General features: G+C 35.7%; 1 protein-coding gene and 1 pseudogene across 4 annotated transcripts; one reads left to right on the top strand and one right to left on the bottom strand.

Moving 5' to 3' along the window:
- Positions 1 to 3,181: 3,181 nt before the first annotated feature.
- Positions 3,182 to 5,630, top strand: LOC140806169 (uncharacterized). 4 transcript variants are annotated; one of them, XM_073162674.1, is made up of 5 exons: positions 3,182 to 3,382; positions 3,987 to 4,626; positions 4,716 to 5,037; positions 5,130 to 5,211; positions 5,317 to 5,630. In XM_073162674.1, exons 2-5 carry the CDS (start codon positions 4,071 to 4,073, stop codon positions 5,527 to 5,529), a joined length of 1,173 nt encoding a protein of 390 aa, XP_073018775.1. In that variant the 5' UTR covers positions 3,182 to 3,382; positions 3,987 to 4,070; the 3' UTR covers positions 5,530 to 5,630. The 4 variants fall into 4 exon arrangements, with proteins under 4 accessions (XP_073018775.1, XP_073018773.1, XP_073018771.1 ...); XM_073162672.1 differs by lacking the exon at positions 3,182 to 3,382 and adding an exon at positions 3,407 to 3,904; XM_073162671.1 differs by lacking the exon at positions 3,182 to 3,382 and adding an exon at positions 3,417 to 3,517 and having other exon boundaries at positions 3,549 to 4,626.
- A 1,113-nt stretch (positions 5,631 to 6,743) lies between these two features.
- On the bottom strand, positions 6,744 to 12,211 carry LOC140806168 (heterogeneous nuclear ribonucleoprotein 1-like; annotated as a pseudogene).
- Positions 12,212 to 12,582: the final 371 nt, after the last annotated feature.

Below are 12,582 nucleotides of genomic sequence, written 5' to 3'. Positions count from 1 at the left end.
CCGGTTAAACCGGAGATAAATAAAAACCCGAATTAGCGACGGTTTATAGCGACGCTTTTTTAAAAACCGTCGCACATAGCGACGGTTGTTACAAAGCTGTCGCAAATAGCGACGTTTTTTATAAAACCGTCGCAAGTTGTGGTTACATGTTACGTGTAATTTGAATGTTTGAATTTGAAAAGTGATGTTTACTTGGATATTTGTTGTAATTTTCATCTTAAAAATTAAGTAAAAATTATAAAAACATAAATAATCAATATTTTACTATTTTATTTATTATATAAAATAAATAAAATATTAATTTTATTTATCCGGTTCGACCGTTCGGTTGAACCGGTTGAACCATTTTTTAAGGCTTGACCGGTTCGATTAACGATCCGGTTATAAAAACACTGCTTGAAACAAGTCAACATATCGATATTCACAATAAAAAGTAATATTTTAGCATATTTTCTCATGGATGACCCAAATAAGAGATATGTCTCACAAAATACGATCTGTGAGACCGTCCCACACAAGTTTTTGCTCAAAAAATAGGAGAGAAAACATAACATATTATTTATTTAAAAGTAGAATATATATTTTTTTTGTTAAAAAAATGGTACCCTATAAATTTTGATCAAAGTCTACCACAGACGATTCTTGATAAGAGTTGTGAATTTTATAATTTTCTTGCTTCTATACTTTTCCCAGTAAACTTGACAATTGAGATCCATCAATAAAGAAGTAACTAACTAAATTATTACGAGCCTCAAAAAAATATATAAAAGAAAATTAAAAAGGCGAATGTTTTGGAAAATATGTGAGATTCTTTCTAGACTTAAATGTGGACCAAATTTATAAAGGTGCAGTGACAACTTTATTTATATTAATTTCTCAAAATTTATTTATTCATTCGTTCATAAGCCCAAACTAATCAGATCCGGTTGAATGAAATTTGGAATAATTGCCAGTCATATATATATTTTAGTTTCTTAATTTGGATTATATGCATAAATCTTTCCTTTTTCCTTGTTTTGTGTGAAATTATGTGCTCACATGTACCCAAATAAGCTTATTAACACTTATTTCTAGTCTTTTGAGAGAATGAACTGTTAAAATAGGTCAGGTGTATTGAACCGAAGATCCCACCGTAAAAAAATTATTAGGTTTGATTGATTTTGATATCAGTGACATGTTTGAAGTCCGGTTAAAATAGGTCAATCCATTTGGATTGGGGGAGGGACGTTTGTTATATATAATTTTTTTCAATTTTCAATTAAATTTGTGCAAATTGGATACGAAAACACTTATTTTTAGAGTACGTATTCTCGAGTAGGACGATCTCATGAATCTTTATCTGTGAGACGGGTCAATCTTATTGATATTCACAATAAAAAGTAATACATTTAGCATAAAAGTAATATCTTTTATAGATAACCTACATAAAAGATATGTCTCACAAAATACGACTCATGAGACCGTCTCACACAAGTTTTTGTCATTTTCGAAATTTGAGTTTTAGCGTTGATGTATTTTTAATGTTTTACATTTATTTTCTATGACTGAGTTTCTCTTTGTGTTATTTTTATTGTTGGTAATATGATTTGATTATACTTTGAAAAGGGTTCAAATCATTCTTGGACTTGAGCCGGAAAAAAAAATTTAAACAAGATAAATTCCAATTTGTTTAAAGATTAGAGCATGGATAAAATTTAGACAGGGTACTTTCGCCCGTCAGGGTACTGTCGCTCGACCAGGGTATTTAACCTGACTAAGGTCCTCCAGTCCGGCCAGTATGGGTCACCATGCATCATTAGCATGATAATCAGTGCTCATGACAAGACCTGAACAATATGGATCGCCATGCCTAATGACAGATGACAGGGCGTGGACAGTTGTCAGAAGACAAGGCGTGTGCTTATGTCTAATCAATAACAATGTACATGCACTGTAATCGAGATCATCTTCTCCCTTATAAATACCCAGATTTGCTCATTTGATAAAGATGACAATCTACTGCATTTCATAAATTCTCTCTCTATTTGGTGAACTTTGTACTGACTTGAGCATCGAATTGACTATGTCAGGAAATCCTATCGGCAGCCCTACTAACATTATCTTGTTGAGTGTGTGCAGATTGTCTGACCCAAGATCATCATCCAGGACAAGACATACCTTTGTTGGCAATGCATACAAAAATCATCATATACTCTACCAAACGGCTTTTAAACTATATTTCTACGACTTTTTCCACATACAAGGCTCACAACATCCGTAATCTCCGAAAAAAACCCGAATTTGAAGTTATTTATTTTACAGTTAGTGCGTAAAAATTATATCATCAAATATAATAATTTTTTTTAAAAAAAAAAAAAAGAAGAAGAAGAAGAAGAAGTGTGAAGGAAATATCATAGTTGCCAATATAATCCAAAGTCGATAGGTTTAGGGTCCCAGTATTTGCAGGTATTCTCACATGGGATGGCATTTTGGACGGAGACAACCTTGACCCTCTCCCATTCATTGAGCCAAATCAACTGCTCTATTTGGAAACTCATAATGCCAGAACAATCCTCGTGCTTCCAGAACAATAATTAAATGTGAATAATGTTTAAGTATATAGTACATTTTATTTACTACAATTATATCGTGAAATTTTGTTGTAATTTCATGAATTTTGTATTGAATTTATCATAATATTTTGATAAATTAAATTTTTTGTGTCATCAGAATTTGTTTACAAATCTCGTTGTATATATGACATGACTTATTAAATATTTATAGAAAGTTAATCCGAGATTCTTGGGTAGGAGATGATATCGGAAGGGTAGAGACGTTTCAGTTAAATAAGGGAATCTCCGATGTTTTAAGAATATTTTTATTATTTGTTTAAAGATATTTATGAAATTGGATTGGATGCTTATTTTGATAATTAATATGGTGTTTTTGTTAAAAAACAAACATTTTTTGGATTATTAAAATACGATTAAACTCTTGTTAGATTAAGTAAACTATAAATTATAAAGCGTTGAAGGTAAACAAGTATATATACAAAAATTTTGAATAATTCTGTGGAAGTAATTCGACTACATGCCCTAAATTAAGGGTAAATAAGTTAATTGAGTATAAAGTTGCTCTGGCATTACGAGAATTGCTCTGGCATTATCAGAAGCCTTTCTTCTTCATCTCATCATGGTATTCAGTTCTATTATTACTGAGTCGATCAGAATTCCTCCGATAAAAAAATTTATCTTTGTATATTATTAATATATTTTATTGATTCACCATTTGGTCTTTTCTCAATATGGACTTGAAAAATTCAACGAGAATGGCGAAAGAAAAATGAACGGAGGTGAAAGTACCGTTCATAGATTACATATTCTGAGTTCCCACGCAGCAAAAGGTACTTCTCTTCAAAGTATAGTTAATTTTTCCTCTGCCTGTTTTATCATTCTCTGCGTGCGCTTTTCTCTGTGTTTTGTGGAGCATGAAAAATGGGAATCTTTTGGGAAATGTAATGGTAATCTATTCTGAAAATGTAATGCCGGATTTATGTGTGGTATTAGGAGAATGGGTAGTGGATTTTAAAGCTTAAAGTTTGTGTTTTCTGATGAAAAATGTCGATATCTTGGAAGCTTTTATGTTTGATGTGATCCTGCACTTTCACTTGCCTGTACCACCTGCCGTCACGAGCCTTTATGTGGTCCATGCCCGATAAAATTAAGGTGTGGATCCAAGACTTCATTTATAGAGCAGAGTGATATATTTTTGAGCTCTTGGGAGAGTTTTAGACTCAGAAAATTACCATTTTGTGGAGAAGCATTGATACTATCTGTAGCCATCGGATCAAGAAGTTGCAGGACTTTGAAACGAATTTGAAACTCTGTGTAAGTTCTGTTTGGCCTGTTCAGAATTGTGTTAGCCGGTAAGGTTTGTGATGTGGCTTCGAGTTACTAGTTTTTTGAGCATTTGGATGTAAGTCTAACCCCAACTGTTATTACTCCAAGACTGATTCTATACGGACTACAAGATTTCTTGACATTTGGATTTCTGGAGCAATGGGGTGTATATTTGGCCTCAACTGACAAGTCATGAGGAAGCACTCTGGATCGTTTAGGCACTCCGGTGCCTATACCAGTCCAGGAACACCTGAATATGGTGGTACCATAGATGAAGTTCCGAAAGGATGGTCTTCTGAGCGAGTGCCTCCGCCAACAAGTAGTGGTTGTCGAAGTCATATTAGTGCAGCTGCTTTGATACCCTTCAACAGTGGGAGGGCTTTACCTTCAAAATGGGACGACGCTGATAGATGGATTACGAGCCCAGTTTCAGGTTACAGTTCTTTCAACACTACAGCGGCTCAATCTCAGAGACACCAAAAGTCGAAGAGTGGCCCTTTGGGATCTCCAGGACTTGTGTACATATCCAACTATTCACCCACCATGGATGGAAGCAGTGTCAAGAATTTCACGGGAAATTCACCACTTACTACTGGAGTATTGGTCCCTGAAGGTTTATCCATTCAGTATGATGCTAGGATCGTTGCAAAATCTGAACCTGGGTACCCTGAAAATAATATAAACCGGAGTACTAGTGTGCCTGGGATGTCAGATGTTCTCGGTGAAACTATGTTTCCTGCTTCTCAAGGTACATATATCGTTCTCTCGCATGATAAATCTACTATAAAACTAGTTGCATGAAAGGTCACGTTTTCAACTGACATATTGAATATCTAGGAGACAGACTTGATAGAAAGAAGGAAGAAGGCATAGTTTCCCCGACTGTTTCACGAAGGGATATGGCGACTCAAATGAGCCCTGAAGGAAGCACTCATTCATCTACCAGAGGGAGACTATCATTCTCCATTTTACCTTCACCTAGATCAGGCCCAAATGACAATGTTACTGCAAAAGATGAAGTTAGAGATGTCCAGGTAGACAAAGGCACCAGTACAGGCAGGGACCCCAAGAAACAAGGACGAAGGGAGATGAAAGATTCAAGGAATATTGAAGACTTACCTTCACCTTGGAGTAGTGCTGAAGCAAGAAAAAACGTCAGGTAAGTTAACATGAAAGAGCCCAAATCTTTGAGAATTAAGGATCATAAATTATAGAATTTATAAAACTCCAAAAATGTCTTGAATTTCGCAGGTTGCAGAGAGAAGAGGCCAAGATCAGGGCTTGGGAGAATTTGCAGAAGGCTAAATCTGAAGCAGCAGTTCAGAAACTTGAGGTTCGCGTTGTGGCGTCACACCAATGTTATTTTAGTACAAATTTGGTCTCGTGTAAGATGATAGTTAAACTTGTGTTACCCTGGTTAACAATTCTGTTTGATCAGATGAAGCTAGAAAAGATGCGATCAGCCTCAATGGATAAAATCTTGAAGAAACTCAAAACGTCGCAGGCAAGGGCTCAAACCATGAGAAACTCACTACCGGAAAATCAAACTCCTCGAGCTTCTATATTTGTGAAGATGCGCACTTTCAGTCATCACTTCTTTGCCACAGGAATTACTAGTTCGTGGAATAATTCTTTCCTCGTTCGCTATTAAATTGAAATTTTCATTATGCTTTCTTTGGCCTCAAATATTGTTTCTTGGACATCGGTGATGGAGCTTGGGGACGCTTTTACGGCCCTTGCAAATGAGAAGTACTACCTGTCCCAGGTGGCTTTTGGAGCCGACCGATCTGATCCGATGAAAGTTGAAATAAAAAACAAACTATTCACATACAATTTGATTCCAATTCCGGTTATCACTCATAATTCAAGTTCCATTGAATTAAAATAAATTATTTTAACTTTAAACCGAAAGGAAATTACGATAACTTAAACTATATAGCAAAACAAAAATAGAGTTAAATTTGATTTAATATTTTAAAATCTATTTTTAAGATTAATTTAGTTCCGATTCCGCAAAGGCCCGACTAATTATTTTTAGGAACGAATAGGAACGAGAACAAAACCGTTGTCACTAAAGTTTAGGTTCCGATTGGGTTTCGGATTTTGAAAGAGGGTTTTCATAGATTCTGAGAACCGTGGTTGTGTCTATTACCAGGGGGCTTTCGGTATATTAAAATCACATTCGATCGAGATGTACTAACTCATTCTTAGCTAATACTAAGGATTCATCTGGAGTTGACATTAAAATCACATTCGATCTAGATTAGGAGTGTTTAAACTTCAGATAAAACCAAAAAAACTGAACACTGAATCAAATCGAAGACCGAATTTTATAATTCATATATAAATATTAAAACTGAAATTTATTTGATTCGGTTTCAAATTATATATGTCAAAACCGAACCAACCGAAAAAACCGAAACTTCGTTAAATTAATAATTTCATTTTTATTATATTTTTTTGAGATAATATTAGTGAATGATGAATTATTTTAAGTCATATTTAATTGATTGTTACTTATGTAATTCATTTAGACTTTTTATTTTAAATACTTTACTAAAAATCATATAAAAGATAATATATATTTAATATTTATCTTATCAATTTAAATAATTGTATCAAAACCGAAATAACCGACCGAAATAACCGATCATTTCGATAGAAAACCGAATCGAAGAAAAATGGTTCAGATATCGGATTATATATTTATAAAACCGAATCGACCGATCGATGAACACCCCTAATCGAGATGTACTAACTCAGTATTAGCTAAAGAAAATTCAACAGAATCAATCTGCCCAAGATAAATCAGAACGAGGCCAGCAGCATTTGGTTTGTGCTATGTATACCTAATTGTAAATATAATAGGAAACATCGTCCAATAACATCCAATTTAACAACTTCAATTGTAAAGAACAACGAATACATAACCAGCATGTTTACATAACCATCTCATAGATTAATCAGAAACATTTGGCTTCATGATCATCCACCAATCCCAGAAGCAACGATACATCACAATTCCAAAACAAGACCAGATGTAGATGAAGCTGCCTTTTGGTAACTAATAAGGCCTATACCTGTAATCTGGGCGTGATGGTCTGCCACCACCCATGCTGCCACCCGCTTCATAACCCCACTATCAAACATACACATATAACATAGAAAGAATCGAGTATTAGTACAATAGTGAGAATATGCAAAGGAGGAGAATTCAATACCAGACCACTGTACTCACATCGTCAAAATCCAGGCTGGTGTACATTCTGCCATAACTGCTATGCATATGTCCATACGCAGGTCCGCCATACCCGTATTGCTCAGGAGGATTACTCATCATGAAATTACTACTAGGGCTAGTATCATCAATCGGTGTAGCAGAATCAATTGCAACCTGCAATGCGTCAGATTGAAAGCTTTATATTACTGATACTCATTTTATTTCTCATTCACAGTTACCATGTATGTTGAAGACCAAATAAATACAAGGAATGTTATTCAAAACATCTGAAAGTAGAAACAGGCATTTCAAAATATATCATCCTGAAAGCAGAAACAAATTCAATGTCAAAGCCCGAGGAAACCAAGTTAAAGTGTCATTGTGTACTCACTATGGACCTTCAGTTAAATAATGTAAAGCAGCTACGTCTGTTTATAGAAGGATTTCTTGATTTAAAGCTTCTAGAGTTGCACCACCATAGAAATAAGATACACAAATGCAAGACTTGTTAATATATAATAAAAGCTGAATGCGTAGGGGCAGATGCCATCTAGAAAACATAATGCATCAAAATAAATAGGTGCTGTGGTATTAATTTGTGGAGATCTTCTGAGGGTGCCATTGGCATATGACAGGTCTGGTAACTAATGGAAGAGAAAACTCAATCTTCCCTGTCAGATAACCCGGTGATCACTTTTCTGTTTGACCATGCATTACAGCTAAATCAGTCCAAATTTTTAGGTACTTCCTCAAGAGTGAAGGATCAAACTAACCAGCTAGCCGATCTCATCAAGCTTTGCCCGAGAGATTTTACATCAAAAACTTTACGAATTTAGGAATCACAATGCTCTGAAACCTAAATCTTTAAATATTGGAGGCGTAAAACATCTGTAAAAATCATAACTTCCCAGACAGTCACACCTGGTGCCCACATATTTCATGAGATCTTCTAGCTACACGGTCTGCAACACCATCATCAGCAAATGTGACAAAACCAAATCCTCGATGGCCAGTCCTCTTGGGGTCCTACACAAATTGAAACGACCATTCACACAATTATTTAAATATGTACTGCTAAAATATGAGCAATTACTTCTATTCTCACCTTTGGAACATAAACATCTAAAATACGACCAAATCTACCAAAATACTGGCGAAGATCTTCCGCACTTGCCTCCTGAGGAAGCCTGCCTACGAAAACCTTTTTGCCCATTCCACGAGGCGGTTCCCCTCCTTAATCAACAATTATACAATTGAGTTGCAACACGTCATTTAAAAGATGACCAAGATTGGTTTCAGAAATTAACTTACTTCCATAAAAAGGACCAGGATGATCATACAAGGTTGGAGCACCAATTGCATGCATATCTAGTTGCCTGAACTAATGTAAGAATTATAAGCTCCATATCCTCCTCCTCCACCCACCGCCACCCTGAGGCATTCGGCTAACCGGTCTGACATCATCCTCCTATAGTAGGTTATCATTTTTCAAGTGAACAAAGATAAATAAGCAAATATCAAATACTAAGTGCAATTTCTTGAAATCCTAGAATTAAAACAGACTGTTGAAAAGCTTAAATCATCATTTATGTATGCGTAATAGTTTTGTAAACACAAAAATGAAGAAATTGCCTCATAGAAGAGCAAGTGACTGATGGTAGAGGACAAATGACACCCAGCACAACCAAAAAAGATCAGAAGACTCTAAACTAAACAATAAATGAGTGCCACATGTAGAAATATAACTAGAATTTAAAAAATAAAACTGCAGCTACCTTTGGAGTTGCTCTGTCGACAACTACAGTTGATCCTCCCAATTCGTGAGTATCAGCCATCAGATCATCCACTGCATCTGTGATTATAAAGACAGGACGGAAGGTTAGTTTCGCGGTAAGTGACAAAAATAACAAGGAAAAAACGGCATTGCCTGCAAACCAAATACATATCAGAAAGAGTCGAGAACACTGCAGGAAGCATTCACATTGAAGAGCTTAACCTTTCCAGTGTTCTAAAATTGGGTATAAGAATGAATCAGAATTCCCAAAATCGTGAAAAATTGCCTCAACTTAAATTTGCTTTGCAATTCTAAAGAACCAGCAGTATGATATTGAATTCATATAATTAAAAAACATATAGCCAAGACAAATTACCACCCCAGCAAGGGATGCATGAGAAGGAAGACTGATACAGAGCCAAATCATAGACACCACTAAAAGCCAATAAAATAATTAATTACAGCAAGATAAAAGGATGTGTGCATTTGTCGTTTTCTGAAAAGACACAAGAAGGATATACTGGTACCATATTGCATGCACTTTAATATTGGATATGTGCAAATAAAACCCTACACCTAATAAACTTAGCTCACAAAGGTTCCTTAATCTTTATTCCGCATGTTAAAGATAGACAGCAAGAAAAATCTAAAACACATAAAAACCGTAGAGAAAAAAGGAAAATAAGACTTCAAGGAAGGCATTAACAATAAAATTACCAGCACTTGAAAAGGTGATAAATCCAATTCCACGATGACCTTTGGTATTCGGATCCTGAGAAGAAAAATTGGATGATATGATGATATGTATTTCAAACTGCCATTCATAGGGAAGAAGTATTATTAACCTTTGGCATGTACAAATCTGTTATGTCACCGTATTTTTCAAAATGGCTGCAAAAGAAGATAACACAAAACACATTTAGTCTCATCAAGTGTAAATTCACACCATATCCCCCACAGCACATCAACATAAATGATATTTCAAATCTAGACAACACAGGCGAGCAAGAATATGCACGCGAGGTCCATGGAACCTTCTAAATGCAGCTTCAGTCACAGATGGTAGAATCCTCGCCACAAAAATCCTGGTCACTTTCTTTGATGGTGCTCTCATCTCCTCCTGTGAACAGCACATAGAAGCTTAAAATAGATAATGAACAACAGGATTAGTACAAGCCACCAACAAATTTATATATATAAATTCATGTGGAAGCAATTGAAGTCAGGACTTTGAAATGGATATTGTGGAACAACTGAATGAGTCAAGAAGGTAACCTTAGGTGCGGCTATTTTGACTTCCAACACCCTACTGCCAAGGAGGTGCTCGCTAGTTAATGCAGCCTGTAGCATGCACAGAGAGAATATATGTGGTCATAATACAGCTTGAAATTCTGCTCTCATGCATACTTAGAAAAACCACATTGGACGATTGAATGAACACTGAAACTCAAACCATGGGGAATAACATAAGAGGGTTAAAATTCTGCGACAAAGCTGTACGTTACATTACCTTGGCATCCTCAATAGCGACAAACGTTACATAGCCAAACCCGCGCGAACGGCCTGTGGAACGCTCCTAAAATCATCATAGCAAATATGATAAGGAATGTCTTTAAATATTAAACCCACCAATACCATCACTGTAAGAACAAAGAAAGTTCAGTTATGTTATCAATGTAGCAAATATGAAAACACAGAAAGCATATCCTAACAAATTGATATATCTCCCACCCTTTCCTGAAAATCAAATATAACAATTCCAGGTATACAACGGTAACTACTAATTTTTTTTTTTTTTTAAAAATGGTGACTATCAGAATATGACTTCTAGTTGTCACTAATTAGCAAAAGATTCTATTGACATTTGAGATAGGCATCTTAAACAGCATGTTTCAAATGCATCCATCCAGGATGGAATTCCCAAAAAATAATGAAAACGAGAGCTGCAATTCTGACACAGTTCAAAACCGATTGTTTTCTGTTATAATCATAAACATGCTTCGCCATTGCGGTCAGGGAAGGTGTTGTGACAAAAATCCAGGCTAAAACGGATGTATAACAATAAACACATTTTTAAGGAATATCGGCAATTTAGCTGCTGTCACGGAACGGCGAATTCATGGCGATCGTGGCCGTTGTGTAACTTTTTTGTATTTTTTTCAACTTTTTTCCAATTCTTTCCTATTGAATTTTTTTCCATAATTATCCAAATTATCTAATTATTTATTTTTTTTATTTAAAAAAAACTCATGACAATAAACCCGCGAAATGCCAATAGAACTGGAATAGAAGCCTCCCCGACGGCGAACCATGATCATAAACCAAGAACATTAAGAAATCTCAAAGATTGTGTCCATAGAAGTATCCACTAGAATGCATAGTATTGGGTCCAACATAAACTTGAACTCCATCATTTATGATTAAGTACAAGGTGAGAAATCCATAAAAAACATAAATCGCCCACAATTATGCACTCATGGCCAGAGACAGTTTATCGGTTCTTACCACTCGAGTCTGATAAGAAACGTGGAAGCTAAAATCTTAAGAAAATATCAAAAAAATATAAGCTTGTGAACTCAAGAACAAGAGCCACTAATCAGACACAAAAACCAAATCTTAATAAAACTGCAACGAACAAACCTTCATCACGATACAGTCTTCTAATTCCCCAAACTTGCTCATGTATTCTCTCAACCCTTGGGTATCCACATCCCATGGAACTCCCAAAACCTAAAGAGAAAAACCAAAGCACATTCACAAAAACACAAACTTGATAGGATGTCGCTTTCTTGGTCCCATTGATGAAAATCTGTTAACTTACGACAAGCTTCCGATCAGACATAAGGATTAACGAAATAGAAGCGGCCGCTCTCGAATTCCTCCCCCCTCTCTCTCTCAAGAACCCTCAATCGCTCAAGCACTCTTCCTGCACACAATAACAATAGGCACACCTCTTTCTCACAACGCACAATCAGCATAAGATACCAAATCAAACTCGTCATTTTCTCCGTATCCTTGATATTGAACACAAATAAAATACCTCAAGGAAAAAAACAGAATTCAAAAGGAAACGACTCCGAATAGCTTCGGGGCACTCATCGCTTCACTGACCTTTCGATTTGATAAGGGATTATCAAAACCCTAAAGTCGCTCGCGCTCCCCACTCTCAATCTGTCGCCGCTCAGCCTTCCGAGGTTATGCGCTCACTCGACTTCTGATTTTCACGTTATATTTGGCAAATAGGAAACGCAACGATTTATCAATTTTCCTTCCTTCTTTCTTGTTTTTTTTTTTTTTACCGGCGGTCACGATTTATCCCCAGGAGACCTGTATCTGGTTGTCATGTTGTCGTTTGATCTGTCTTTTACTAAGTTCAAATCCAATTAAAGCATTTTTGTGTTTGAGACATCTAATATACTAATCATGGCATAATTTAGTCTATACGAGACATATATATATAGACAAAAACTTGTGTGAGACGGTCTCACGGGTCGTATTTGTGAGACGGATCTCTTATTTGGGTCACCCATGAAAAAGTATTACTTTTTATGCTAAGAGTATTACTTTTTATTGTGAATATGGGTAGGGTTGACCCGTCTCACGGATTATGACCCGTGAGACGGTCTCACATGAGACTAACTCATATATATATATATATATATATAATTCTCAATAACATCATCTTGCGTGAGATATTTGAAACATTTAAC

The sequence above is a fragment of the Primulina eburnea genome, chromosome 11 (assembly GCF_022965805.1).
Source record: "Primulina eburnea isolate SZY01 chromosome 11, ASM2296580v1, whole genome shotgun sequence".
Taxonomy (NCBI): Eukaryota; Viridiplantae; Streptophyta; class Magnoliopsida; order Lamiales; family Gesneriaceae; genus Primulina; species Primulina eburnea.
The sequence above is the reverse complement of the archived record's forward strand: the minus strand, read 5'-3'. Positions and strand labels throughout refer to the sequence as shown.